Raw genomic sequence first — 24,309 nt, 5'->3', positions numbered from 1 at the left:
AACATCATGTCCAAATTTGTTTATTTTGCATGTTTGTTTATTAAAGCATCTGTATATAGCAGTGATAATTAATGTCCTTTCTCCACAGACCATGGACCTGCACTCCTGTCCGAAGCCGATAGTATTTGTGTTGCACACATTCTTGTCGGCCAAAGTCACTCGCATGGGACTGCTTGTATGAGCAGCAAAAAAATCAAGTAAAGAGTCTTGAATGTCACAAGAAGTATTTCCACCTCAAAAAAAAAAGAAAAGCACAAAAAGAAAGCTCTTTGCTCTCTCCTCCAGCACAGTGCCTTGACAAGGACCTGCAAATCACTGCTGAACTGTAACCATGTTTAAAGAAGAGCTTGCCTTTTTCAAGCTACCTTGCCAGAAATTCTAGGACTCTAGTAAGCTCCAAAATAAGGCTGTTGATTTATTGTCTAGTTTCCTAATGTGGTTTCTAAGTAATTAGGTTTATTTCCCTTGATAAGAAGGGTGGCTCATTCTTTTTCTTTTTGGACATAATCAAACATCTAAGAGTTTCTGTTTTTTTCTTTTTCTTCTTCTTCCAATAGAATTTGTTTCAGGCTTAGCCTTGATCTTTTGCTTAGGACAACTATCTCTTACCAGGTGCTAGTTTGCAGCAGCCCCTGCTTCTTGGTCACTCCATATAGTCTATACATTTTGTTGGATTTTACTGTCCTCACTTACTCCTTCTACCCTAGGAAGTCCTTGAATTGCATCACCAAAGGGTTCTTCTTCTGTCATGGCTCTCCCTGCATCCCACCCTGGCCATCACTTCCCACTGCATCACAAGCTTTGCCACTCATAAGTGCTAACTTTAAGTCTTAGAACTTGCAAGATTTGATTTACCTTGCCTTCCACTCCCTTTCTAGTAGTGACCAACTTGAAAAACAAGTTGGAAACCACTGCTTTGAAAGAAAAGTTTTGCTTGTTTTAGGATTTTCTGATTTTATCTTTGGTAGGAGCCAGGGGATAAGATTTATTTTAAAAGAAAATCCTCATTTTAGCCTAAGCCATTTTTTATTGCTTACCAAATGTGCCTTTGGTTAGGGTTAGTGGAGCTTTATTAGTTTGAATGACTGGATATCACTGCCATTCCAGGGAGACCATCTATCTAATATTGAAGAGTAACTTTGGAGGTGGGTTTCCTTAGTGTGGTACCTTTTTTAGTTGGCGGATCTCTTTAAGGAAGACAAATCCTGGAGAGCCAGCTTGTTTAAAGAGTATACTTTGTCAGTGAAGCCAGCTCGCTCTTTAGCACAAACATCATGTCACATTGCTTTGAGCTGTGTGAGCCCATGCAGAATCCTGGCCCTGGCCCTCTCCCTCTGTGGCAGCAGAGTGGCATCCATCAGCAACTCTAATTCAGTGCTGGCCCAGTGATGCATCCTACAATGGGCAGGGTGATGAGACCATGGAACAGCTACCTGGGCTTTGCTAAGCATTGCCAGATATCATCATTAGGACATAGCAGCAGTAAGACTGCCGATTTTGTGGTACTGGAGAACTCAGCTTCTTTTTCCTAATTATGAAGGAGTATATATCTGAAAACATTTAAAATAGTATAATAGCTATATAAAATGTCAAGGTTAGCACAGTCCCCAGATCTAAAAGAAAAGGTAACACTGACTTTCATGTTCTCTCTGCTCTCTGAAGAAAGTTCTAGGAATAGTTCTCATTTACTAGAGTTATCAGGAATGCCATAAGAGGACATGAGCACTATGGAGGGTGGAGAAGGGTATCAGTCCAAAGATGAAAAAGAAAAAAAAAAACCCACAAATGTACTATTTGCAAAGCAAGAGCTATTTGGTTTGAGTGCAGACTGACCTATAGGTGGGACATATAAAAGAGCAGACTCATGAGCAGAGCTCTAGTTGGACATTGTAACCTCATTGTCTTCCCTCTTCCCCATAAATGAGTTCTTCCCCCAGCTCCAGTCCCCAAAGTCTGATCTACTTAAAACTGGAAATGGAAATCTAGACTAGCATATATATTTTAAGAGCTTTTTTATGTTTTGAAAATTCATAAATCTAAGTTTGGTTCCATCTGGGATACGTTTGCAAATCAGAGAAGAAGGAAAGTATCTTGAAGATCCAGCTATGGTTTCTGGAAGCAGAATTTCAACACACGATACCCTCAGATAAGGGAGCTTAGACACTTTTGGCAGTGAGAGTATTATTAATCTGAGAAGTCAAACAATGCAGTCACAGACATCTGCAGCAAAGCCGTTTGGTGAGGTTTTCTGTGTTAGTATGAAAGGCTAAGCCACTGAGAATATTTTCTGGGAGAACTTCTGAGCCACGCTGCTCATTCCTTATATGAAAAAAGGTCTGTTAAAAGGTATGATTAAAATATGGGCAGGAGAGGTAAGCACTGTGTGCATTTCGGCTCATTTTGCTCAAGCTTTAGCTGTCATAGCACCAAGATCCATAGGTTTCTAGTATCTTTTGAGTCTTGATGTGAAATGAAAGTGTATGGAGGGTTTCCTTTGACCACTAGCGCCCCAAGAGCAAGAGCCCTTCAGCTGCTTGTTTAACATACTTCAGCAGCTTTCCAATCATGGGTGACCAGGTTGTTCTTTAATTGTGTTTGTGGGATTTTCAAACCACAAATGAAGTACTTTTTATGAATGGGACAGCCTTGCTAAATAGGTATTTTGTATTAAGACGCCAAAATGTGGCAAAATATTTTCAAGTGATAACTGAAGAGGGGCATTTTTGATATTTCACATCTTTTATAGAACAGCTGACTTTTCATTTCTTTTTCATTTTGAAATAGGAAAATTGTTGAGAATGTGGTGGGCTTCCATGTGTAGAGTGGAAAGGAGCTGCAGAGTAGTGCCCCCTCATTCCGATGGACACTCCTCGTGCCCTCGGGAACGGGGGCTTAGACGTCTTCTCCACATTCCACACAGACGCCTACGAGCAGCCAATTGGTGTGTGAAAATTCTTCCTCCTCATTCTCTAAAACGTCTCCGCTCCCTCTCCCCCCGAAAAAAAAAAAAAAAAAAAGGAAAGGAAGAAAAGGCTCAATTATACTTTTTCTGGAAAAGGTGAGTCCTTTCCTGAAGTCTTCAAACAAATCTTACCTGGAAATTAGTATCTAATATTTTATATGAAGAAATACTTTAATGTATGTTTATACAGTATTTATTAGGTAGTTGTAACTATAAACTCAGCTACCTAGTAGAGTTTCAGATTAAATATTGGGACATGTACAGGAATCAAAAATATTACTTTAAATGTCATTCACCTATTTTAAAGCCATGTTTTAGCACTTTTTAGGCTAGCTAAAGTCTGATAGTGCTTGTTTTTATCATCTGTACTCTCACAAAGTTTGTTATTGAAAATTATTGCATGCAGGAGGGATCAAATTATTTATTTCTTATATTTTTATAAGTGGAAAAATCTCTCTAACCAACAAATGATTAAAGTTGTTACTGATTATTTTCTAACTTATCCTCCTAACAGAATGGTAACAAAGCTTTTTTCAGCCGATTAAATGCACTTAGCTAATAAACCAAAATTTACTCTTTAAAAAAAATTTAAACTGTGTGGAATCTGGACAAGACTATGTTTCTCCTAGAAAAAACACATTTCATTGTAAATGGTTTTGATGGACAAAAGTGTGTCCACTTTTGAGAAAAGGTTATAATGGATTTTTTTAATTTTGAGAGAACCTCCAGGTCTCCTTGTTTAATTTATATCCATATTTTTAATTCAAATTATCTTGTAAGCTGCTATGCAAAATCTATTAAAAGCTCTACTTACTCAAAGAGTTAAACATTTTTGAAGCTTTCAGGGAAGACCTGTAGACTTAAGCACTTTCTCTGCTTTTTTTGTATCTTAGACACTTATGCTTATTATTTTCACTGGTTATAAGCTATTGATTGTACATAATATTTAAACCATCCAAATATCCAGCATACATTTCCATGTTGCTGCCATCCACTGTTGACGCCATGAATGAAATGGCTGGTTAGAAAGCCAAAGGTCGTTTTTTTCAATATCCAATGAGGTAAAATGCCAGATCTCTTTGGTCTCAAAGCATATTGAGATCTGCATATCTGTGTAAGGAAAAGAGACTTCTTTGGGATTCTGCTTAAACTTTAAGTTGAATCTGATTATAGTCATATTCATTTGTTTTATATATATCTATCAGGTATATTACGTGCCAGGTGGTATTATATCCTACCTTGAGATTGGAAATCTCTTTCATTTAAATTTGAATTCTTATTGTGGCTTTTTTTTTTTTCTCTCCATTAGATCAAAGTAGAGGAATCTAACATCTGCTACCATTCTCTCTGTGTCCCTATTCTAACTTTTTGGTAATCTACAATTATTTTGTTATATATATTGTCTTTAAAAACTGACAGCAGCAGTCCCCCAACCCCTGCCCCCCTTTTTAAGCTATATATTTCACTGTGCTGGGCATAGAGACACTCAATAAATGTGTGATGATAGACAATTCTAAAATAATTATGCTGTATATCAGGATTATGTGTTTTTGAGCAATATAGCTATTCCTATGGTATAAGGATATTCAGTGAAATTTATTTTACACTAGTAATAGACTACTTAAGTGGTTGCTTTGAAACCCTTTCTCTAAAGCACACACATACACACATCTAGCAGATAAGTGATAATTTCAAGTTAAAGTAAGGTACAATTAATAGACAATAGAACACGTCTCTTTTTGACACTAGTTAAACTGCCAACTGGAAGAATGGTTGTTGTGTATTAACTTGAAAAATATTTTAACAAGATTTCTTCTTTTATAAACTTGATAAACGTGAGCTTAATTTCTTGTCACCTCTATTCTTCCTTTCCATTTTAGGTGACTGAACCAAAGCATATTCTGGTTTTAAAAGTGAATCTACATTTGATATAATGCATAAATATGCCATTTGTAAATGATTGCTTGCTTTCCAATGAACATTTGATTGTAGTCAACAAAAATCTACCAAATGAACTGTAATCCTTGAATTGCCACAAAATAGATTGGTTGAAACTAAAAGGATATAACAGAGAAATGATACTTCATTTTATTGTAAGATTAGGTATTCTGGTAGATTTCTAACTTCTGAGTCCTGTAAGTACTTTACTCAGTTTTGTAATAATCTTACCTCCCTGCCGTTGACACAAATGCAAAAGTTTTTGAGTCCCTCTTTTATCCTAGTCACATGTACACCTTTGGAACCTGATTATCACCTCTTCCAAAGTGATAGAAGTCTCTTATGAATAGACAAAAGGTTCTTTGGGACCCTAGAGAAATTTTTGAAACTGCAAACCTACTTAATGATATATTAATTCATGGATTCTTTCATCTAATAAGCATTTATTAACGTACAGTTCTTCACAGGCACTCTGAAAGGTCCAAAAGAAAGTTCCTGCCCTCAAGTAGCACATAATCCATTACTTCTCAATCACACCATGCCATGTATTTATCAGTCAGAGGTTAAGTAATTAACCACCTCATATTTTACCAAAGCATATCTGCAGTTCTGCTTATCTGGCAAATTGGAAAATATTTAAAAGGATGCTCAGTCTTTGATCCATGCCAGCATGAAAGAACTCCAAGCACATTAGTAGGTTGGTCTTTTCATCATGCATCATTTTTTAATTCAAAATCAGGCTTTAGTTTGGGAAGGAGACTAGTGTAGAATATCCTTAGTAAGATAAATTACAACAACAATGACAAAAAGTTAGCTCTGTTGCCCAAAGTGGATCAATGAGAAAGTCTTTTTAAAGAAAAGTTTCTTTTAACTATAAACAGAAAAGAGAAATGTATATTTCATCTACCCACTTTATAGATTGTGCTGACCCAGTCATTTTCACATTTACAGCCTTTAAACATCTCATTTGCTGAAAGTCCTTACATGTGGGAGATGGACTGTTGCTCCATCTGAGAGATCAAAATAATGAATATATTTAAAACTTAGCAAAATTCCACTTATTCTAGAACACTTGGACATTCAAACTCAGTAGAAAGGGCACCTAAAAAAAATAAGAGCAGTTGTGTGAATTTTTCCATATTTTCCTTCAGTAACAGTCCCTTTCTATCCAGCTTGCCTTCCATCTATCACTAGAGGCAGCCTTTCAGGCAACATCCTTTGTCATGCCCAGAAAGGCCCTGAGAGGTCAGTGATTGGAATGGCATAGGGAACACAGTCTCATGGGCTCCTTCCCCTTGTTTTTCAGCATCCTGGAGTTGTGCACACAAATTAGGTCATGCCTTCAATGTCTTGGTCTTTACTTTAAACCTACCCTTTGACAATCAGGTGCTAATGATTGTATACTATTGGAACCAGCACATAAATATTGTCATGTTAAGTGTCTGTTCCTCCTAGGTTGGAAGAAGTGCTTTCCTTCTATCTCAGTCCTGTTCAGGTGGGTGTCAGTTACATTTTTTCACCTCTGTTTTGTGAATTAACAGAATTTGGAGGAGGAGAAATGATCTAAACTAAGTTTTGGGTTTGGCACAATCATCAATCTTGATGATAAACTCTTCACACCTTAAAGCAAATCTGCCCTATCGTAAGAACCAATTTCTGATTGTTTTTCTCTAGTTAGGACTCCAGTGTTATGTTTACAGTCTGTTGGATGGATTCAGCATGATAAGACCTGGGTGCCCAAAGAATCTGTTTCCCTTGTGGTACCAGACCCAAGGTCCTTTAGAAAATAATGTGGCAAACCACTACCTATATAAAGGCCTGTTTTGGCTAATCTGTGCAAACTTTGATTATACCCTCTTGTATGTATGCTGTCCTACGCAACTCTCATTTTTTTAAGTATTAAGACTTAGAAAGCTAGGATGACACTTCTACAAAGAATTAGAAGTATGTGATATTCTGGTGTTTTCCTTCCTTTTGGAACCCTGTATTTAAACAAGACTTCTTTTTAAGTGTTGTTTAAAATTTAGGTCTTAAGTCTTCTGGCATCACCAGACTACCAAATCAAAACCCATGGCATAAAACAGGGCAGTATTTGTGTTCGTAATAATAAAAAAGCTTTACGTGTACTCTGTAAGTATAATGCATAGACAACACTTTCCCTTGAGTTGCACATCAACATAGAGCATTGTACATTACAATGAAATTTGCAACTTAAGGGTATTATATATATAAATACATATATACCTTTGTAACCTTTATACTGTAAATAAAAGAACTGCTTTTAGACTTGTTTTTTTTTTTCATTTTTTAATGTTAAAATAGTTTCAAACTTACAGGAAAGGTTTAAGAACAGTACAAAGAACTCCTACATCCCTGTCACCCAAATTTCCCAGTTGTTAACATTTTACCACATTTGTTCCATTACCCTCTCTTGTCTTTTTCCGCCATGATGCTCATCACCCTTAAATTCTCTAGTGTGTACTTTACAAACACAAGGACATTCTCCTGTATTGCCACCCTACAGCCCTCCCAATCAGGAAGTCAACTTTGGTACAACACTACCACCCATCCACAGACCCCATTTAAGTACTCCAATCGTCCCAACAATGTCTCCTTTTCCTTTATGGCACAGGATCCTATCCAGTATCATGTGTTTGGTTGTCACATCTTAGCCTCTTCTGGTGCCATTTTTAAACAGATTTAGGACAACTCCAAACTCTTAAAAACTTAGTTTCGGTTCTAGTTCTACCACTGACCATCTTTGTGATGGGAGCTTAATCACTGGATCAATCTGAGCTTTATCAAACTTTGAGTCACACAGAGGAGGGGCAAGTGAGAGACGGTTTCTCAAGAATCATGTTTGGAGATCAGTGCTCCATTTATTTCGGTATCAGTCACTTTGTGTGATATCTCAGCAGAATTTTGCCCTGGCCCTACCTCTCCAAAATGTTACTCACCTGAACCTTGTTTTTTTATAAATTTATTTATTTTATTTATTTATTTTTGGCTGTGTTGGGTCTTCGTTGCTGCGCACAGGCTTTCTCTAGTTGCAGCGAGCGGTGGCGTCTCTTGTTGCGGAGCATGGACTCTAGGCACGTGGGCTTCCGTAGTTGTGGCTCGCGGGCTCTAGAGCGCAGGCTCAGTAGTTGCGGCGCACGGGCTTAGTTGCTCCGCGGCATGTGGGATCTTCCCGGACAAGGGCTCAAACGCGTGTCCCCTGCATTGGCAGGCGGATTCTTAACCACTGCGCCACCAGGGAAACCCTGAACCTTGTTTTTATTCCTCCTGCTCCACACTGTTCATGCCCCCAACCAAGAAGCTCCTTAACAAATTGCTCAGAACCTACTCCTTGGCATGAGCCCTAGAATGCTGGAGTTTGTATAGTCTGATTTTATGAGGTTGTATTGGCTAAGGAGAGTTGATTCACTAGTCCAAGCTTGGGTTTACAACAAGTGCCACATTCTCAGCATCAACAGAACCCAACACAGAAAAGTGCTGTGCAAGAAAGAACAAATGGGCAGCCACTATGGAGAACAGTGTGGAGGTTCCTTAAAAAACTTATAGATAAACTTACCATAACATCCAGCAATTCCACTCCTGGGCACATATCCGGAAAAGATGAAAACTCTAATTCAAAAAGATACATGCACCCCAGTGTTCATAGCAGCACTATTTACAATAGCCAAGACATGGAAGCAACCTAAATGTCCATCGACAGAGGAATGGATAAAGATGTGGTACATATATACAACAGAATATTACTCAGCCATAAGAAAGGATGACATAATGCCATTTGCAGTAAAATGGATGAACCTAGAGATTATCATACTAAGCGAAGTAAGTCAGAAAGAGAAAGACAGATATATGATACCACTTATATGTGGAATCTAAAAATATGATACTAATTAACGTATTTACAAAAGAGAAATAGAGTCATAGACATAGAAAACAAACTTACGGTTACCAAAGGGGAAGAGGGGGGCAATAAATTAGGAGTTTTGGATTAATAGATACACACTACTATATATAAAATAGATAAACAACAAAGACCTACTGCATAGCACAGGGAACTATATTCAATATCTTGTAATAACCTATAATGGAAAAGAGTCTGAAAAAAAAAATATATATATCTGAATCACTTTGCTGTACACCTGAAACTATCACAACATTGTAAATCAACTACTTAAATTAAAAATAAAAAAAAGAGCAAATGGAATTGGGCATTTGCAAGTCAATGACTTTCTACCTAAAATGTGGGAGCTGAGAATCTGATTTCCGCTCTAGTGAAAAAGAACATGAAGTTATTGATCCGATTCAGAATCAAGCCTAAACATGCTCCATGTGCCAGCCCACAAATAACTTAGATTTAGTGCCTTTATTCCCCCTTTCCTTCCTCCATTCACACCTCCATCCCCAGCAATGGCAACACCACTGCAGAACTGAGGTGTCCTCAGAGCCTGTTTTCAAGCTAGCATCCTAGAAGAAAGTCAACGACCAGTGATCCAGTGGGATGGGGAGGAGTTCTGGTTTCCCATCATCAGAAGCGGCTGCTCAGGACAGAAGTTCCTCTAGGAGGCGGGGCTTCCTCCCGGAAGCTCTGCCTTGTAAAGCAGTCAGTGTCTGGACAGCAGGCTCACGCAAGACAAGCTAAGCAAGAGGTCAGAGCAGAGTAGGCAGAACAAAGGGAAGATGAACACAGCCAGTGGAACTCAACCCCGCCAGCCCTTGCTATGGGCTGAACTGTATCCCACCAAAATTCATACATTGAGCCCTACCCTCAGCGCCTCAGAATGTATTTGGAAATAGAGCCTTTAAAGAGGTGATCCAGTTAAAATGATCCCATTAAGATGGACCCTAATCCAGTCTGACTGGTGTCCTTATAAGAAGAGGAAATTTGGACAAAGAAATTCCATGGCTCACGAGAACAGAGGAAAGACTCTGAGGACACAGCAAAAGTGTGGCCATGTGTAAGCCTAGAAAAGAGGCCTCAGAAGAAACCAACCAACCCTGCTAGCACCTTGGTCTTGAACTTCTAGCTTACAGAACTGTGAGAAAATATATTTCTATTGTTTAAGCCACCCTGTGGTATCTTGTTATGGCAGCCCTAGCAGGCTAATACAAACCTCTCTAATTGTAGGGACTTTTCATTTTAATTCTGTCTTCCAGCTGGAACAGCCTATCAAATAAGTGGAGTTAATATGTTCTCAGTTTCTCTGTTTCACGCTTATCCACCAGTTAGTTCCCTCTCTTTTGTTTGCTTATTAATTCTTTAGTTAATTATTAGTTCTTCCAGCAGATATTGAGTATCTGTCTTGTGCCAGGCCCCTGGAAAAGCCCCAGCCCTGCGCTCTCAATGATGCAAAAGCATAGTGACTATAACATAACATCATTGGTGCCAGACATCAAATGAAAGCCTCCCCACTCAGCCATCAGTGTCTAAAAGAGCAGTGTTTCAGGGTAGAAGCTGAGAAGCCATGATTTGGAGGGTGTCTGCCTCCTCATCTCACCCAGACTCCTCAAAGGCCTTGTCCTGCCACTCCTGCCATTATCCTGACTCCAGTGTCCACAGGGATGCTCAGCACCGGGTCTTTTGGTTCCTTGAACTCCCCATGTGTGATGATGCCCCCTTCACTCCATCTCACCCATCCTCCAGCTCCCATGGTAGCCCCTCGACTGTGTTATACCTGAAACAGCCATTTCCAAAATTAAAAACTGAAGCATCCCTCTCCAGTGTGTTCCCACTGTGACTATCCTTCAATCTTTGGAGTCCTCAATTAGTCCACTGACACTTTTACTTTCTCCCTATTCACTTCCCACCTTACCTGGCTCTGATTCCATTGCAGTACCACACTCACCAAACCTGTGAATTCCCTTGCTGCTCTACCTTCATGGCAGCCTCACGGATGAACCCGCACTCAAGCGGCTGAGTACCGGGGAGAAAAATCCAAAGCAAATTGTCATCTCTATACATTTATAGAAGTTGCCACCCTTTACCAGGTTTGCCCTTAACACAGTTCACTTGAAATGATTTCAAACCATCCCTACTCTCCTCACACCCCAGGCCTTCTACCTTCTCTCCCTCTCTCTCAGCAGATTCTCTTTCCTTCTAATTCACCAAGAAAACAGAATCCATCCAAAGGTACTCTCCTAACTTCTTGTTACCTTCTGGCCAGCCTAGGTAGGCAACTATCTTCTCTGCTCCCACTGTAATGTCTGCAGCCAATCCAACCACCTAGGCTTTGGTCCTATTCCCGTTGGCTAGCTTTCTTTACTAGATCCTTCCTATTGTTTTTTTAAACATGCTGAACTCAATGAATGTGAACAACCAATCTGCTCTGCTTAAGTTCACCTTGGTAGAGCCCCCAGCTTTGGAGGCCTAAGAAAATCACTTTCCTAAGGAGAAAAGTAGTATAAAGGAAAACAGAATTGGCTTCAGACAGCACCACCGGCCTCATAATAACCTGTTACCAGGGACTGAGCCCCAGTGTAGGGTACACTGTTTACATTAGCTAGCTCATTCATCTTCTCCGAAAGGCAGACAAGGTATATACTAATTGTTATTATTATACCCTGTTAAACATCAGGAACCCAAAGCTCTGGGAAGTCAGGCTTATTCTGCGAGTAAAAACTGCCTTATAGGTGCTGTTTCATTCAAAGTGGGATCCAGGACTTGAGGATTCCATTCCGCTCTGCTTCTGGCCCCGCCCCCTCGGGCCCCCAGTCGCGCCCCACCCCCGACACGCCCCTTGCCCCGTCCGGGCCCTAGTCCCACAGCCACGGCGGGGAGCGGCGCCTGCAGTGCCAGTCGTGGCCGCAGGGGGGCAGCCGCGCGGCTCGGGCCCGACCGCTCTGGGCCGCGCTACTCGCTCGCCCTCGGACTCCGCTCCCCTGCGACCGGCCACCCTGCCCGCGCCCACCGCCGACCCGCCGGGCTACCCGCGCCGAACCAGCTCCTTGGCTCTCGGGGCCGGACCGAGGCTGCAAGCAGCTACGCGGGGTGTGGGGCGGACCCAGGAGATGAAATGACAACGTCAACCCTCCAGGTACCTCGGCGCGGCGCGGCCCGGCCCGGCTTGAGGAGGCCGAAGGAGGCGCGGCGGGGCCTGCGAGCGGGCAGGCGGGCGGCCTCCTCGGAGCCCCGGCCTTGCGCCCCCGCCCCGTCGCCCTGTCGTCGCCTCCGCCCGTTTCTCTTTTCTCGCGGTCGGAGCCGAGGGTCGCCTCCCGTCCAGAACGCCCGGCTCTCTCGGCCGCGCAGAGCCCCGAGGCCGCTACGTGTAGCCGGCGTCCCGGGACTGCCCTGGGGATCAGCCTCACCCGGGCCTCACAAGCGACAGCCGGGAAGCTCGGGCCCGCGGTCGGGCCGCTGGCTTCCCCTCCTCCTCCTCCTGCTTCCCTTCGAACAAACCCCCGCTCCTTCCACGGTCTCCGATTTCCTCTTCTCGGCCAAAGACCCTTCATTCATTCCCTAGATCGCGTCGGGTGGTGCTGGGGTGGCGCCACCTGGATGCATGACTGACCCATCCTCCAGGTGCTGCCGGCATTTGCTGGGCCGGAAAACAGAAACTGTTTTGCCTCCGACCTGAGCTTGAATCTCGGCTCTGCCACTCACTACCATGTGACCTTGGGCGCTCGTTAGCTGATCTTGGAATCTCGGGTTTTCCGTCAGTAAAGTGGGGTAATACCCTGTATAGTGTGGTTATGATAGTGGCTCTAGATTGAGTAAGTCAGGTAAAGCATTCTTAACACAGTGTCGGTTACATACTAAGTGCTCATTAAGTGATGACAGACACAGTGCTTGGGGGAGTTGGGCAAGAGGTCATTGAAGAAGAGGCATTTGGCTGGGTGGTCAAAGGATGGGGGGGCATGCAGATACCTGGAGGTGGAGGAGGGATGGCTACTCCAGGTGGACAAAAAGAGAGGAACAGAGGCGTGGAATACAGTGGGGTACTAAGCCAGGAATTTGCTGGAGTCCAAAGCCAAGCCCCACCATCCACCAGCAGAAGCTGTTATCACACGGGTCGACAAACATGGCCTGCAGATCCCACCTGCCCAGTTTTTATTGGGCTTGTGAGATAAGAATGTTTTTTCCTTTTTTTAGAAGAACAGCTTTATTAAGATATAACTCACATGCCATACAGTTCACCTATTTAAAGTGTACAGTTCAGTGCTTATAGTATATTCATAGTTGTGCAACCATCACCACAATCACTTTTAGAACACTTTCATCACCCCAGAAAGAAACGCTGGCCCCTTTAGCACACATCCCCCCTCCTGGTCCCTCTATTCCCCCTAACCCTAGGCAAACACTAATCTACTCTCTGTCCCTATGCATTTCCGTATTCCGGGCATTTCATATAAATGGAATTATAATATGTGGTCCAGTGTGACTGGCTTCTTTCACTTAACATCGTGTCCTAGGTTTTTACGGGGTTTTTTTGTTTTGTTTTTTTTGTTTTGCGGTACGTGGGCCTCTCACTGCTGTGGCCTCTCCGGCTGCGGAGCACAGGCTCTGGACCCACAGGCTCAGCGGCCATGGCTCACAGACCCAGCCGCTCCGCGGCATGCGGGATCCTCCCGGACCGGGGCACGAACCTGCGTCCCCTGCATCGGCAGGCGGACTCCCAACCAGTGCGCCACCAGGGAAGCCCGGTTTTTACGTTTTTAAGTGTCTGAAAAAAGGGATATTTCATGATATGTGAAAATCATGAAATTCAAGTTTCAGTATCTATAAATAAAGTTTTATTGGAACACATCTCTGCTCATTCGTTTACATATTGTCTGTGGCTGCTTTGGAGCTACAGAGACAGAGTTGAGTAGTTGCAACAGAGATTGTATGGCAGGAAAGTCTAAAATATTTACATTCTGGTCCTTTACAGAAAGTTTGCCACCTCCTCTGTTAGCACATCTTTGTTACCCTTTTCTTTCATCCTCATCCTTTGGCACACCTGTTACTAGAGATTCAGCAGGGCTGGTAGTTTTATTTGTCACCTTTCCATCCTGTTATGCAAAACTGTTCGTCTCCAAGTTGCAACTCAGTCCTCTTGTATGTGAAAAACTATTTATGGTTGCCAGAACAACCGAATGTACTCTGAGGTGCATTAATTAATAGAGTATCTAGAAGGAGGGAGGGGATGGGCCTGCCTTGCCATGTGAGAGGCAGAGCATACGTGGAGTATCGTTCTGAACCCCCCTTTCAAAAGGACAGACCCAAGCAAAGTGTATAGAGTGGAAAATTCCAAGGAACTGGGGCTGTGTGTTCTGGAAACTAGAAGCCACTGATGATAGGAGCACCCCTTTCATGTCTATCTGGAGGAAGGGCCTTGTGGAGGAGAGTAGACATGTGAAGCTGTGGTTAAACTAATTATGCAGGAAGGTTCAGAGTGCCTAGCCATTATCTATTTGTAAATATTGTAGGGAGCTGAAGCTTGAAAACAGTAGCCAACACTCACCTTTCCTCTCTCTTCAACCTGGTGAGTTTGTTTAACATCAGCCTGGCCTAATCTATCCCAGTCTGTTTGTTCTGTAGCGCTCCCTGTGTCTTTCTGAGACTTCTTATTTTCAGATGAGAAAGGGCTGCACAGATGCCCAGGCCCTGCCAAGAGCTGGTCAGGAGGCTTATTGTTCACTGTGGACGGAACTGTATGTATACAGTGGGTTCTGCCTGCCTGGTGTCTAGTGCTGTATCAGCCTGCAGAGGATAATTCTGGTAGTGCTTCCGGGGTTGGTAAAGCTGTGGTTTCTAAAACTGGATATGGGGCTTCCCTGGTGGCGCAGTGGTTGAGAGTCTGCCTGCCGATGCAGGGGACACGGGTTCGTGCCCCGGTCCGGGAGGATCCCACATGCCGCGGAGCGGCTGGGCCCGTGAGCCATGGCCACTGAGCCTGCGCGTCCGGAGCCTGTGCTCTGCAACGGGAGAGGCCACAACAATGAGAGGCCCGCGTACCGCAAAAATAAATAAAGAAATAAAGAAATAAAACTGGATATGTAGTCGTGGGGCAGCTGCCTGAAAGATCCAGCATGCTTTAAGTTCAGGGCAGAGTACAGGCCTACAGGGTTTAAGAGGTTTACAAAGACTCTCACAGAGTTCTTAGGAGGTTCCAGAGGATCGCTCCCCTCCACTGGCAGCTCATATATGCCTCTGGAGTAAGCACACACTTTTCCTCCTGGATCTACTGGTGTATTGAATCACACGTCTAAGCATCCCTTCCCTAGGTCTCAACTTTAGGGAACTATCTTCTCTTTTCAACTTAGAGAAGTGAGTTGGGCCAGTAGAAAGAAGCAGAGATCCCTTTAGGTCCATCTCATAAAACTCTTGGGTCGATGGAGGACTTTCCTAGCTGGCTGGCTCCTCTCTGGCCCATGAGGTCAAGGGTGGTTTCTGGCCTCCATGTTGAACCACACAGCAATCAGTTGGTTCTGGGGTTTGCCCTGTTGCAGGCTCTCAGTCCAGGTCTATTTCTCTTTCCCCTGAAGCTGTGAAATAGAAAGTGAACTCTCCCTTTGAGCCCTAACCTGAGATATATGATCAGGCTTCTGCTTGACTGAGAAGGAGGTTGCTTTTAACTGTATGAGTGTATTGTGAAGAGGAACGGCTGTCTTGTAAAGCTTCCTTTCAGGGCCTTTCTAGTTGATGTTGGACAAGTAGGCCACCATAAAGGTCTGTGACTGACAGATTCCCGGGCCTGGCAATATCTCTTATCGGTGTATTCCTGCTGCCTGGAACCCAGGGGCTTTCTGGATCTCTTGGGAAGCACTGGGTTATATGTTTTGCCTTTCCAGAAAGCCATTGATCTGGTGACAAAAGCCACAGAAGAGGATAAAGCCAAGAACTACGAGGAGGCCCTCCGGCTCTACCAGCATGCCGTGGAGTATTTCCTGCACGCTATCAAGTGTGAGTCCCACGTGGGGTCCTCCCCAGCCGCAGAGCCCCTGCGAGAGGAGGGCGGGCACACGGGGGCTCGCAGGGGCCCCTATGTGGTTCCTCTTTGCAGATGAGGCACACAGCGACAAGGCCAAGGAGAGCATTCGAGCCAAGTGCATGCAGTACCTAGACCGGGCAGAGAAGCTGAAGGATTATTTACGAAATAAAGAGAAGCATGGCAAGAAGCCAGTCAAAGAGAACCAGAGCGAGAGCAAGGGGTGAGTACGGAGGAGCGGAGGACCTGGTGGGGACCAGAGCCCCCACGAACAGGTGTCTGTTTCCTGTGTCGCCGTCGTCTTGGTGCTGATGCTGCTGTGGACTTTCCTGGCACCTTCCTTTTGGGAAATTCTATTCATAATAGTGATAATGCCTGCAGCTGCCTTCGTCAGGCACTTTACAGGAAACTTCCACTTATCAATACATCATCTCATTGGATCTGTATGGAAAAACTGTGGGCAAGGTGGGGAGCCAGACTCTGAGGATCTAGCCCAGCTCTGCCACTTCCTAGCCGTGTGACCTCGGAAGAGTGCCATGACCCTCCTGGGCCTGCAGGTTCCTCATCTGTAGGAGGAGGAAGGTAGTGGGACTTCCCTCCTAGTGTTGCTCTAAGGAGTAAATGAGATGATGCGGGTAAGGCCCTGAGAAGAGGGCTTGGAGCGCAGTAAGGATCGAATAAATGTCAGCTGCTGTTATTCTCATCTTTATCTGACAGATATGGCAGCAGACTCAGGTTCAGGGATGGCCACAGAGCTGGTACTTGATGGAGTCTGGACCCACACCCGGGGCCTCTGTTTCTGACTTTAAAGCCAGTGTTCCCTCTACAGCCTGTCACCTCCCATCTGTGGTTTGAGCACAAAGGCCAGTGGTGTCCTGGAGGTGAGGGGAGGGTGCCCAGCTGGGGAGTAGGAGAGAGGAAGGTGGTGTGTCAGCTGCCTCCGCAGAGTGGGAGGCCCTGCTCCTGGATGGAGAGGACACGGCTGTGCTTAGACTGCCCAGAGTACGAGACACACTGAGGTCGGGGCAGGAGGGCAGGCACCTTCAGGATGGCTGGAGGAGTTTTAAGGATGGCAAGTTACTTATGTCCAAATAGGGATTGGCCCTGGAGGCACAGCCACTTGCTGTCCTGTTTTGAGTCCCTATGAAAGGCCAGTAACAGCTCCAAGTGCTTGCCTGGCTGCTCTTGAAGTCCAGCCAAAGCACAGGTCCCTCACCAGCCTTCCAGAGAGGACACATGCCGCGATTCTTATGCCCTTGATGAAGGAGCGAGGGTGGGTTATGAGAGTGTTTCCTGGAGGATCCAGAGGGGAGTGCTGATGATGTGTGGCCCCGACATCTCCAAGGTGCCTGTCTGTGGGTCTCTCACCACTGTTGAGCAGGGAAAGCATCTTTTTAGCACCAGGCTGGCAGCCAGAGCCTGGTCTTGCTCTGAGAGGCCCCTTGCCAACTGCCTCTTGCTCCAACCTGTCATCTTCTGTTTCCTTTCCCAGCAGCGATAGTGACAGTGAAGGGGATAATCCAGAGAAAAAGAAATTGCAAGAACAGCTGATGGGTAAGAGGCTTGAGGCCTGTAGTGACGGGAGGGGGACGTGGCAAGGACCCCCTGGTGAGTTGGGCTCCAGGTCGAAGGCTCTGCCCTCATCTTGCAGGTGCTGTCGTGATGGAGAAGCCCAACATTCGGTGGAATGACGTGGCCGGGCTGGAGGGGGCCAAGGAGGCCCTCAAAGAAGCTGTCATTTTGCCAATTAAATTCCCACACTTGTTCACAGGTAAGAGTTGAGCCACTTTAGGCCCAGATGCAAAAATATCAGGCTTCTGGGAATTCCCTGGCGGTCCAGTGGTTAGGACTCTGCGCTGTCACTGCTGTGGTCTCAGGTTAGTCCCTGGTCGGGGAACTAACATCCTGCAAGCCGTGTGGCGTGGCCAAAAAAAAAAGAAGAAAAATCAGGCTTCTGAGGCCACCAGCTGAGGGCCCCCATTATGAAGGTGTCCAGGTGGCAGATGGTGGCTCGGCTCCCTTTTGCCCTTAGCAGGCAAGGGCCCAGGGCCTGCTCATCACGGTCATCTGCTCCTTGGCTTCTCTCCAGCGTCAGAAACACTTTTGTGGCTAGAACCTTGACTCGACCATCTCAGTGGTAGGCAGGGTCAGGAAACAGTGCCAGCCAGTGTCACTTTGCCAGGTCCTGGGGGTCATGAGCCAGGGCTAGGATCAAGCCCTCGGCAGGTGATTTAGTTCCCTTTGCTCCTTTGCTCCTAGAGCAAAGTTGTCATGTAGAACTTTTCATTTCTGACTGTGTTTACCATGACTGAGGCCCCTCTGCTTTTTTCTGTTCCCTTTCCCCAATCAGGAAGAAGCTTACTTCAGTTCATTCTTTCTCGTAGGCAAGCGTACCCCTTGGCGGGGAATACTGCTCTTTGGACCCCCTGGCACAGGGAAATCCTACCTGGCCAAAGCAGTGGCAACGGAGGCCAACAACTCTACCTTCTTCTCTGTGTCCTCCTCAGACTTGATGTCTAAGTGGTTGGGGGAGAGTGAGAAGTAAGTCAGCCGCCAGGCTCCACTCTCCTGGCAGCCCTGGCAGCTGCTCGTGGTCCAGCTACCCTGCCCTTGGAATCACCTCCCAGAGGAGCCGCTGTGGATGGCCGGGAAGAGTAGCTGGGAGAGGGGTATCTTGCTAGCTCCTCAGGTGGGACACGGTCCTGACAGAGCCAACAGAGACTGGAAGGGAACTTGGGAGCCATGAGTCCTCATGAAGGGAAGGGAAAGGCACTCACAGTAACTGGGTTTCAGCTGAGTGTTCTCTGTTGGGGACTTTATACAGTTAACTTATTCCCCACACCGGCTCCCATTTTGCAGACGATGAAACTGAGGCGGAGAGGAAGGGAAGTGACTTGTCCTCAGACCAGAGCTAATGAACGGGGCTGCCAGGATTTGAAGTTGTTGCCAAGGCTTGCTCTTCCTCTCAGTGCAGTGCTGCCAGAGGATTTGTTACCACCATTTTTTCTGTCGTCTCAGCCTGTCCGAGGGAAGGGCGAGAGGAGAGGTGGTGCCTGGGACCCCGGCTGGGCATGTGTGCAGGTGTCTGGATCCCAACCCTGTGTCTCACCCTCACAGGCTAGTCAAGAACCTGTTTGAGCTGGCCAGGCAGCACAAGCCCTCCATCATCTTCATTGACGAGGTGGATTCGCTCTGCGGATCCCGCAACGAAAATGAGAGTGAGGCCGCCCGAAGGATCAAAACAGAGTTCCTGGTCCAGATGCAGGGTGTGTGCCAGTCCCGGGTCCCCTCCCTGGTTCTCGTCCCCCGCTAAAGCCAGCCTAGGGCGTCATTATTTAGCTGTGGCTGGATCTGACTGTCCTTTCGGTGGAGGGGATATCAGAGAAGCAATTCTTAGCTCCTTCTCATTGAGGAGAGGTTACTGTGGCCTTGGCCGGCCACCTCTCCGCCCCTCCCAAGGCAGGCAGGGCTGTAGGGCTCTTCACCCAAGTAAAGCCAGCTGGGTCCCTGATGGTGGTGTCACAGGGACAGCTCCAGTTCAGGACGCAAAGTCCCTGAGGTCCTTCCCACAGGTTCTGACTGATCGTTGCAGGTGTTGAGTTGGCGTCTGTGTTTCCCTTTCTCCACAGGGGTGGGGAATAACAATGATGGGACTCTGGTACTTGGTGCCACAAACATCCCGTGGGTTTTGGATTCAGCCATTAGAAGGAGGTGAGTCTTCCCCAGTAGGAGCCAGGGGCCGAGATCTGTCTCCAGCCGTGGTCAACCTGCTGCTGGCAGCAGGGGGTGCAGCCTGACCCCGTTTCTCTGGCGGCTTCTCCGTGTCTGCAGAGCCCTTAGTGAAGCCGGCTTCTGGAGGGCCCCCCGAGCCTCTCCACTGAGACCATCCCGCCATCCGCTCTCAAGTCCTGCCATGTGCTTATCTCTCTAGGTTTGAAAAGCGAATTTATATCCCATTGCCGGAGGAGGCTGCCCGTGCCCAGATGTTCCGGTTGCATCTGGGGAGCACTCCTCACAACCTCACAGAAGCCAACATCCACGAGCTGGCCCGGAAGACGGAAGGCTACTCGGGCGCAGACATCAGCATCATCGTGCGGGATTCCCTCATGCAGCCCGTGAGGAAAGTACAGTCAGCAACACACTTCAGAAAGGTGAGTGGGCCAGCAAGGAATTGCTTAGAAAGTGTCACAGGAAAGGGGATATTGGCTTTCTGGCTGCTTGGGTGACACATTTTGGGTCTCCTGGGGAGCCAAGGGTAAGTGCATGGTGAGCTCTCTGACTCCAGGGGCTGGGGTTGCACCTGCTTCCACTTCCCCTGCAGTTCTGGCTGGAGGGCGACCATCTCAGATTGTGTGATGCTCGAGGACAGGGCACCATGACTGTCACCTCTGCCACCCCTGCAGTCAGCACTGTGCTGATGCGCATGGTAGACCCTGCTGCATGTCTGAAAGCAGTGGGTACAAAATCACACACCATGAAGAGGAACTCCATTCACGCAGCAGATGTTTGTCAGGTGTCGCCGAGGGTCCTACTGTGTGCCTGGCACTGTTCTAGGTGTTGGGGAGACACTTGTGACCACAGCAGACAAAAATCCCTGCCCTACAGGAGCCTCATTTTTAGTGGGGGAGACAAGACAACAAACAAAATAAAAACTCATTTCTTAGAGGGTAATGAGGGGAAGACAGAGCCGGGGAGGGAGGTCTGGTGTTTCTGAGGTTTGGAGGGGGTGTGGGTAGGTTTCACTTTTAAAGGATATGCCATACTGGGTGACACTAAGTCAAGAGTTGAAGGACGGGAGGGATTGAGCCTTGGGGATATTTGGGGAGATGTTGCCAATGGAGCACGCAGCCTTCGGTTGGAAAAACATTTTGATGTCACTGCACTTGTGGTGAGATTTGATGGAGCTGATGAGGAAGAGGAAGCTTTCTAGGTATTTGGGCCACAGATTGAGATTCCAGAGAGTAGTAGCTGGAATAGCATGCTGATCACGAACCTCTGAAATCAGACTTGGAGCCACAGTGACTGCCCAGCCCAAGGGTTTGAAGGAGCCCATCAGTCAGATCAGACTGATGATCTAGAAACCCAGGCATTTGTTCATACGATGCTATTACCTTCTGCTCAGGACTCAGAAACCTGAGACGTCCTGCCCCTTCCCCAAACGCCAAGGGGCAACCCCTCCAGCCAGTCAAACTCCTGTTTGGTTTCAGGTCTGTGGCCCTTCCCGCACCAACCCTAGCATTATGATTGATGACCTCCTGACCCCATGCTCACCAGGGGACCCAGGGGCCATGGAGATGACTTGGATGGATGTCCCCGGTGACAAACTCTTAGAGCCTGTGGTTTGCATGGTAAGTGGCCAGCTGGGAGAGAGGACTACACAGAGCTTGTTCTGTACACAGAAGGAACCAGTAAATGTCTGTCAGCACGGTTTGATTTGGTGCAGTTGCATAGGCAGCCTTTCATCTGACGGTTCTTGGCCTCTCCTTATCGTGGTCTTGCCAGTTCTGTGAGGCAAGTGTTTGCCATTGGGCCTGGTGTGGTGGGCGTGCAGTTGGAAAAGAGCTGCTCACATGAGTTAAGCGATAATGGGAACTTAGATTCTCTCAACCGGAAGTAGGCCGTCTGGAAATGACATGAGCTGCCTCAGGAGGGGAGCGTCCCTGCCCCAGGAGGCCTTCAGGCAGAAGCCAGGCAACGGGAGTTCTGCATTAGGGGCTGGGGCGTGACCTTGGCGGCAGGGCTCTTCCCACCCTGGACTGCATGGGGCTGAGACTAAGGCAGGCTGAGGCCCTGGAGCCCAGCCTCCCTCACCCACAAGCACTTGTCTTTGCAGTCGGACATGCTCCGGTCTTTGGCCACCACTCGGCCCACCGTGAATGCAGATGACCTCCTGAAAGTGAAGAAATTCTCAGAGGACTTTGGACAGGAGAGTTAAAAACCTTCTTCACATGCGTGATGGTGAAGGTGGGAGTTGATTGGGGTCAATCCATGGTACTCCCCATGGCAGTGGCCAGACAGGGCTCCAGGGCTTGTCCTAAAGTCACTACAGCATCCCCTCTGCTGTCTGGCCATCAGCTGGGGGAGCAGGAAGGAAGGGCCTCCCCGGCTGCAGAGACGCAGAAGCACATTCGGCACCCAGTGGAATTCTGGCTCTTCCTGCTTCCTCCTCCTCCTATTCTGGATGCTCACCACCTCCTTGTCCTGCCCCTCCATGGTTTTTTTTTTAAACCATTTTTTGTTCCCCTAAATTAATGCTGCTTGGATTTTCGTCTTGTTTATAAATAAAGTTAAGATCTGCCTGAAGCGTCAAGGAGCGGAAGCAGCCCGTGCTTCGGGCTCGGTGCAGCAGACCTTCAGAATGGCTGGCCAGAGCCCCGCTGCCTATCCCTTCCAGACCCAAGTTTTGCTCCGTGTGAACAGAATGGCTGATGCCCTGGGTCCCCAGCCCAGGCTCTGTCTGTAAAGGCCAAGAGTAAAGCCAAGCCATTCTCTCCCTCCGGGCCCTGTGTCCTCCCTGCAGGAGAAGAGGATGGTTTTTGTGAGCACAAAGCTGTATAGATGAGAACGAGTGAAGGCAGTCAGGCGGGTTTCCCTGCGGCCTTTTCTTCCCTCTGAATGTGAGAACACTGAACCCGGCCACTGCCCCCGGGTCCCTGTCCTAGAAGTGGGCTAATAAATCCTTTTCCTTTCTTGAGCCACCTGAGTGATCTCATCTTTGACTCTTGTCTGGGGCTCTTTGAAGGCCACACTTGCTTCTACTAGAAAGATCCTCTGGTGTCTGCTCTCTTCTTTTCAGTGGAGTACCAAGTAAACAGGAACGTCACCAGCTGCCGCAGTTCCCGGGCCTGTTCTCCAGTCAGGTTCACGAGACCTTTCTTCCCCCAAGGCCTCAGAAGTGCGGTGGGGGTGTTTAAGGGACTTGGGCGATTCTTGTTGATCAGCCTCCAGATCAGGGGCTGCAAACTGGGAAGCCTGTGGGCCAGACGTGGCCTGCAGTTGTGCTTTGGTTTGGTCTGCTGCCAACATTTAAAGTCAAGTTGACATAAAAATTTAGATCTCTGGCTTCTGAAACAGTAGTTTAGGGAACGCTGGACCTGAATCCCCATGAGGCAGCCTATCAGCTGCAGCTGAGCAGGGCCTGCCTTGTTCGTAGCAGGACTGTGGTCTCCAGCTCATGCGTCCCCACCTGGACTGCCTCACTCCTTTGCATTTCCTGTCCAGCCCCTGTGGCCATTTGAATCTGTGACTCCTGATAGTGAGATAGCCAGGGCTCGAGCTAGCAGCCCTGGAGGTGCTGTCTGAGGGGCAGCAGAAGCAACCTGGCATCCGGTTGCTGTAGCTCTCCTCCCGCTCCAAAACCTAGCATTCTTCCTCTGTACCTTCAACCACAATGGTCCAGAGCTGATTTTGTGGCCCCTGTTGATCTTGTTAGCTTTGCACTGTGGTGTTTCTTTGATCTGGTTAGGAGCATCTGCTGAATTGAGCCAACTTTTGCTTGGTTCCTTGAAGGCTTAGGCCCAGTGTTCCTCTCCTGTGCTGCTGGATCAGCAGGCCTGACCTCCAGATGTCACTGTGGCTGGGATCTTTGTCGTTGACTCAGGAGCTCCCCTATTATATTCTTGATTAGTTATGTGCCTTCAGCCACCAATTGCTGGTCTATAATCACCCCCTCCTTGTACTGCTTCATTTTATTTAGTTGTATCTGGTTACCTTTACTTAAATCAGAAGGCTCTTGCCTTTTTTTTTTTTTTCTTAACCTGCTTCCTTATTTCTACTGCTTGAACACCTTGGCAAGTCACAGGGGTTAGCAGAAACTGTAGGACTGCTGTGGTTCATCCTCACAGCTCTAGTCACAGCTTTCACATCTGCCCTGCCTTTCCATTTCTCTCTCTACCACCAGTAACAGGGCAAGTGAATGTTCTGTTCACTACTGAGGCTGGCACGGTGGCTATGCTCAAATGTGGCTAATATGTACAGAGGAATTTCCTTCCCTAAGCGCTTGCTCTGAAATTCACTTCCTCCCTACCTGGGAATTCTGTTCTAAACCTTCTGCCTACATTGATTTTCGCTGTGGAAGTTGACTTCTAAAACTTTTATTAGCTCAAGGTGCTGATCTGTATGGTTTTGCAGCTGATATATCTGGCCAAGGTGGGAGAGATTTTCTTTCTTGTAAATGCAAGAATTTGTTGTCTTTGGGTTGTAGTGTCTTGGACTAGTTGATCAAATCCTTCCTTGTATGTGGATTTGGTTACAACAGTAAATTTCATATATTGTCAGCAGCGTAGTCTCAGGCTTTCTCCACAGTCCACCCTGGGCCATGATTTACTTTTAGGCCTTGATTCAGGAAGCTTCAGGCAAATACTACTGATCTGCATTACAAAGGCATTACTAAGGACTGTTAACTGCAGAGCCTGTAAGAAATCTTCAGAATGTTTTGATGCCATCCTGCAGGAGCTTCTGAACACTGTGAAAGGAGGCTCACTGAATTCT

At 46.6% G+C, this 24,309-nt stretch overlaps 2 protein-coding genes across 2 annotated transcripts in view; both read left to right on the top strand.

The window, feature by feature from the left end:
- The window catches only part of SNTB2 (syntrophin beta 2), a 92,756-nt gene extending 85,566 nt beyond the window's left edge, over positions 1-7,190 (top strand). The window contains exon 7 of the mRNA XM_081215920.1: positions 89-7,190. Within this exon, the coding sequence (XP_081072046.1) occupies positions 89-181 (93 nt within the window). The 3' untranslated portion in view covers positions 182-7,190. The remainder of the gene's footprint in view (positions 1-88) is intronic.
- A 4,595-nt stretch (positions 7,191-11,785) lies between these two features.
- On the top strand, positions 11,786-22,513 carry VPS4A (vacuolar protein sorting 4 homolog A). The gene is made up of 11 exons (XM_081216859.1): positions 11,786-11,946; positions 15,683-15,794; positions 15,895-16,042; positions 17,312-17,373; positions 17,471-17,590; positions 18,204-18,360; positions 18,937-19,085; positions 19,449-19,530; positions 19,751-19,970; positions 21,027-21,167; positions 21,653-22,513. Exons 1-11 carry the CDS (start codon positions 11,926-11,928, stop codon positions 21,752-21,754), a joined length of 1,314 nt encoding a protein of 437 aa, XP_081072985.1. The 5' UTR covers positions 11,786-11,925; the 3' UTR covers positions 21,755-22,513.
- The last annotated feature ends 1,796 nt before the right edge of the window (positions 22,514-24,309 follow it).

This window comes from Mesoplodon bidens (assembly GCF_964165515.1).
Source record: "Mesoplodon bidens genome assembly, chromosome: 18".
Classification (NCBI taxonomy): domain Eukaryota; kingdom Metazoa; phylum Chordata; class Mammalia; order Artiodactyla; family Ziphiidae; genus Mesoplodon; species Mesoplodon bidens.
The sequence above is the reverse complement of the archived record's forward strand: the minus strand, read 5'-3'. Positions and strand labels throughout refer to the sequence as shown.

Bases quoted from the DNA above. Each gene is read 5' to 3' on its own strand.
- VPS4A (XM_081216859.1), top strand. From the start codon at position 11,926: ATGACAACGTCAACCCTCCAG. The intron at 11,947-15,682 runs GTACCTCGGCGC...TTGCCTTTCCAG, and splicing joins TGACAACGTCAACCCTCCAG to AAAGCCATTGATCTGGTGAC. The intron at 15,795-15,894 runs GTGAGTCCCACG...TCCTCTTTGCAG, and splicing joins TTTCCTGCACGCTATCAAGT to ATGAGGCACACAGCGACAAG.